Source organism: Haliotis cracherodii, unplaced genomic scaffold (genome assembly GCF_022045235.1).
Source record: "Haliotis cracherodii isolate W230 unplaced genomic scaffold, xgHalCrac1.p SCAF_1, whole genome shotgun sequence".
NCBI classification, from domain to species: Eukaryota; Metazoa; Mollusca; class Gastropoda; order Lepetellida; family Haliotidae; genus Haliotis; species Haliotis cracherodii.
Window position 1 is genome coordinate 55257294 of NW_027266264.1, and position 6000 is coordinate 55263293.

The following is a 6000-nucleotide window of genomic DNA, read 5'->3' on the forward strand; positions in this document are numbered from 1 at the left end:
CTGAATTATATATGCATCATCATGGTGATTTCTTTTGTTTATGTGTGAATTAGTTATGTGACACCGTTGTGTATCTTTTCGAAAGTTGTATATGAACAAGGAGCTTATATGATTTGTTTTTTAAGCATGTTTAGTACTTCCTAACAAGAGTTAATTTTGCTGATCATTTCTGGATATACATGGATCGCTTATTTTGCAATATTTCCATTATCTCAACTTCTGAACATGTGTCTGGCCATACATCACTGAATTACTAATAAATATTCAAGGATCTTACTAAGGTAGGGTCTAAACATTGCAAAATAATCACAATCTTCAGCTGCTAATTATTTGTGTATCATTAGGCAATATATTAAATCATCTTATTTCTTTAATATATGAAGAATCATGTGTTTACCCATCATTTTCCCGATAGAGAGGGTTTATCCATGCCTAGCGATCACAATCAGCTTTGTATTGTGTAACCTACAGTAAGCATAGCATAAAGGTTATGTCAGTGCATTTGGACCAAATAGACAGCCTTAATAGGATGGGGAAGGGCATAACAGAACAAAACCAACAGTACACTGTCACTGTCATATGTCAATGAACTGTCGTTATGCCTTCATAATAGTGTAGATATGCTGTTCCCGTAGATCGAATATCTGCAGTGACAGGTGACATTGACTTCAGATGTGGGGAATTTGAAATCAGTATGCTTAGCAAATTAGGTGGTAATGATATCCGTTTTCAAAAGATTACTTGAAACACCACCTATGCACACACCACCACATTCTGGGCGACATATGACAGAAAACAAGAGAACGGTATATGTCCCCAAACGCCCCCTCATTGAAACCAGATTGATCACAAATGATGCCGATTCGGCTCGCTTTCACAGATGTACCCACCGTAAAATGTATTCCTTCTACGCTTCCGACTGCATAACACTGTTCTCCGGAGTTACAGGCCCCTGTAAGGACCTGGTGCCGGTTCATTCTTTACCGATCCTTCCACAAATATGAAAATCGTTTTGACATATTCATCATAAACATGACGAGATCGCTAATGTCTCGTCCGTCGCCATTTTGACACAACTTGTTCTACCTTCCTTCCAACTGTTTCCACCAGTTATTTATTCATCTGTGCGTTGGCACAAGAAATTCATTCTCATATTATTTTGGCAACAGATATTTCCTTCATTAAATACATTGAGATCTATAATTGTTTGTGAATATATTTACATATTTGTGTATATCATATTTCTTTCTGTGAATAGTCATACAAATGTAACGACATAAATGCACAGCGAATGAATGATGTAAGACCAGAATGAGAGTTGGCTTTATATAAAACCCTTTGGAATATAACGTTTTGTATTTGACCTTCTCTCCGTCTCATCTGTTACACTATAAGATTGTTCAATATGCGCTGATGGATTTTTTTTCGTAGTGGCAAGTAGATCAAATCTATATTTGGCATCAATCTAACGACGGGAATGCGAGAGTGCTTAATGATTATAGCAGCCATTCGTATTTATGAAGATCGCACATTAAACCATACAAGTGTACAAGACTCAATTGCGAGACGGACTGGATTATTAACATAACGACGTGACATAACATGAATATTATTTCACTCACTAAAAGAGACACGATTGTATGCCAATACGGGTGAATCTAAATTGCGCGCGCGCGTGTTTTCACCAAATGATAATCAGTGCGTTTGATTGACTGAGAATGGTTATATAGGACGTATGTGAGTTGGGTTTAACGCCGCTTTGAACAATATTCTAATCATATTACGGTGTCTCAGCCCAATATGAGGCAGGTCTCAGACGTTTACCACTTTGGTGAGACCCACGGGCACGGGTTTGGTGCTGACACACCAAGAAACATAATCGGGGCGAACCGGGAATCGAACCCACAATCATAGGTTTCTGGCATGCCCATGGGCGCAACTCTGCGCAGCGAATTGCGGCCCCTTAGAATGCATATATGCGTCTGTTTATCTTAAAATACTCTTTGAAAGTTGCAGACTCGACTAACTGCACTACCATCCACTCAAAATTCCAAGTGGAATAATGCCACGAATCCATATTTAACATTATGACTTAGTCTTAACTATTTGTATGATTGAGTGCACAAGTGAGTGGGTGTGTGAGCTTTTTCCTCGCTCCTATGAATATAGTGAGCTAAAACTTATGACAGCCATCGAGCCATACTAATTTTATTTGTTTGTTGTTTAACGTCGCACTCAGGTTATTAATCAGTGTTTATAAATTGTGTTTGATCTGTGCCCGGTTTTTTTTTCCAATGATGGGAATAGGGACTCAGTGTATGTTAATAAAATCGTTTATCCTCAGAGTTTATTTTGCATTTTTATCAAGCGAATTAATTGCTAGAAAGGACAAGAACGCATTAAAAAGATTAACTTCCCCATATCATGAACAGAACAGACGTTTATTCAAAAAGTAAACTTGGGCTACAAGCTCTCTATAATTGTGAAACTTTGGACATATTAATAAGAAATGTCTCTTTGCCATTTACAAACCAATTTTCCCCATGTACGTAAGATACCTCTTTTACGAAAAAAACTTACTTTAGGAGTATGATCCCACATGTGGTATATGTAGGGTTTCCATGCTCGTGTAAACCGCAGTCTCCCACACCAGCAGTCCAACCTCTACACATTTGTTTAACTGGTTTTCAAGGGATTGAGAAGACAGAAGCCAAGTTGACCTAGATACAAGGTTACAGAGAATCTGAGGGAGACTGCTTCGTCTGAAGGAGAAGATGTGCACTGGGCAGAAGACTCCTTGAATTTTTGGATGAGGTTTTACATTTGCTAAAGCTGGGTTGGGCAATAATAGTTTGGTTCTCCGTCATTTGTGTGAGGCTGTTCCACTTTACACTAAGGTAAACAAGTAACAATTACCAGTGCACTCAACCTTACATAATCACGGTATAAGCCGTCCGACAATTGGGAGGTTACCGAATAGTGCATTTCTGACACTCGTGATGTAAACTGACCTGGAAATATTAAAGCAATAAAACAAATGTCGGTGGGATAGACCAATGTGTGAAATCAATCCGTCTCTTCGACATGACGATCAAATGCTATTTTTTTTAAAACAACAGGCTTCCAACCAATTATTATATTTAGGGTTTTAGTGCTTAAAGGTATATTTCAAGTGGAAATTACCAGAATTTATTGTTCCCAATGGGCTAAATGTCAACAGTTCACGGTGAGGTGTAAAACATAAACAGCTACAAAAAAGATGAATTGTCTACTGCAACGCAATGGGGAAAAAAACCTTCAAAGTTCAGATTCTTGCCATGTAGTGACCTATTTTCTTGAATATTCCACTTACATTGATCAGACTATCATAGATGTAGAACTATCACATAGACTGGGTGGCTAAGTTATATAAAATCCATTTAAATTTACAAATTCAGTTTACTGTTGACTGTATTTATACATTGTTATTAGTTCTGTGGTAAGTAGTTTTATATAAATCCGGAGTACCAAATGATAGAATATGTTCAAACTACATCTCGAGTTAGGGTCTTTCGTCGTTCATATAGTGTACATTTATTCAATATTGACCCTCAACTAATTCTTACCATACAAAATAGTTTTAGAAATGAAAACAGACACTTTCAAACGAGAACTTGCCGTACCACTTAAGGGAGATAACTCTATTATTATAAGTGAGAAATGTCGACGGTCATTTGGAATTTTCGTATATGAATCGGTCACGAACGAGTTCGATTCCCATTGACAAAAGTGTTTTTGAACATTCATTTTGTTCCAGACAACAACATGCAATATGAAATGTGTTATTCTCCCAGTTATGAGAGAAACAGAACAAACAATGATGGTGGTGCATATATATTTTAATTATCCAAAATCTATAAATTCAGAATAACTATACTGATGGAAATGAATAAGAGAAAAATGAAAGGTATAGGTTTATAAGCTTTACTGTCAGTTCATTCGAAATAGCATATATAAAAATTCAACATATGTCAGAATCAAATGTTTTGATGTTTATGCGCATTGTTTCCAACACATATTTGGTCGACAAGGCTGGGAACCCATGATAGCATCATATACTGTGTCTAAAACTAAGCGTTCTCTTATTAATTTCCATCAGAATATTATAACTTGAAGGATTCAACAGCACACAAATAACATGAATTGCTTTTGAAAGAAACTGTTCTTCATTTGTTCAGTGCAGGACTTAGGCTTTACGAGGTGATGACAAAATAGGAAAGTGAGTGAGTGAGTTTGGTTTTACACTGCTTTTAGCAATATCCCAGCAGGGAGGGGAAGACACCAGAAATGGGCTTCACACATTGTACCCATGTCGGGAATTGAACCCAGGCCTTCGGCGTAGTGAGCAGACGCTTTAACCACTAGGCTACCCGACCGCCCCAAAATAGGAAAGACTATGTGGATACAGAAGACATCCGATTCCAATTTTTTAACTCCTTCAGAGTCTTCAGACCTATAAAAATAATAGATGATTGTATTTCTTAAGATATTGATTATCCAAATACAGTTCTAATATTTATTCGTTTTGCCCGAATTTATCTTATGTCAGCAGGTGACAAATGAAAGAAAAGGTAATAAACCAATAGATAACTGGTATTCTTCACATCTCAGGTTAAAGATACACTAGAGTGACAACAGCAAGGAGTAACAAGGAAAATATAGTTATCCTTGTTCAACACAGTAGTCAGTATATCAAAGTAATCTGAGAAGTGGCTTTTTATGATCCAGGTGATATTTAGACCCGTGAAGATTCCGGGGTAGAATAGGTCTTCAGCAACCCATGCTTGCCATAAAAGGAGACTAACGGGATCGGGTGGTAGGCTTGCTGACTTGGTTGATACATGTCATCGATCCCAATTGCGTGGATCGATGCTCATGATATCAATCACTGGATTGTCTGGTCCAGACTCGATTATTTACAGACCGCCGCCATATAGCTGTAATATTGCGGAGTGCGGCGTTAAACAACAAACCAACCAACCAACCAATTGTATTTTAGTTCCAACACTGATGCTTAATCCTGCACATGAACACACAATAAACTCTCATATCACATCAGCAACACAATATAAATAAAAACAGTAGTCCTTTTATGGCTGTAAATAAATACATATCAATCTATAGAGAATTCCATGACATGTGACAAGTACACATATTGGGGAATTTGTCAAATTTGGTTCCAAAGATACAGAAATATTTTTTTTAAAGATCAGACCACATTATTTAGCCTATCTTTTTGCGAAAGTAATAAAAGAAAATGATCTGTTTTGTTCTGATTTCTAAACATTATTTTGTTTGTTCAAACTTATGTTTTAAATTTTTTTTAGTAATTCACCTGAAAACGACCATGACAACATCAATAAAGAAAACAATGTCTTCTAGAAATTGGTCAGAAGGATCATGATTCCTTGTCACAAATATCTTGAAACACAACATACAGTAATCATTAAACAACTGCATCGTTTTATCTACTTTGCTGAGATCATGGACAGGTATTATTTGATATGATGAAAGACAAATATATATGAAAGGCACAACAAGAACATCAGTGAAACAGAAGCACATTTATGTGACCATGGTTTAATTGTTTAATGAGCATCACACAACAGACCAATTGGTGACAAAGTTACAGATATTATGTATATATTCCTTGGTATTTATCAGAGAATAATGTTGTCATCTCACTTTCACCCTAGTTTCTGTATTGTTGTCAAGTATTAATTATTATTGTCTATGAACCCACCAAACCATAATTTCACAAATGTGGAATAGAACTAAAATCTTAAATAAGGCCATTATAAATTACCGTATTCGACGTAATAAGCGCCCAGGGCACTCACAAAATTAGAAATAGGGGGCTCTTATTAGAATTTTATTTTGGTGAAAAAAAAAGTTGAAAGATAAATTTCATGGTTTATGCTGACAGCCTGAAATGTTTATGTACGACAGATATATTTTTTT

At 36.3% G+C, this 6000-nt stretch overlaps 1 protein-coding gene across 7 annotated transcripts in view; it reads right to left on the reverse strand.

Annotated features, from left to right (window-relative positions):
• Positions 1 to 1063, reverse strand: part of LOC139479553 (dmX-like protein 2) — a 110326-nt gene extending 109263 nt beyond the window's left edge. For all 7 annotated transcript variants that reach the window (XM_071262434.1, XM_071262427.1, XM_071262398.1 and 4 more), the window contains exon 1: positions 891 to 1063. In XM_071262434.1, the coding sequence (XP_071118535.1) occupies positions 891 to 977 (87 nt within the window). In that variant the 5' untranslated portion in view covers positions 978 to 1063. The remainder of the gene's footprint in view (positions 1 to 890) is intronic.
• Between the last annotated feature and the right edge of the window lie 4937 nt (positions 1064 to 6000).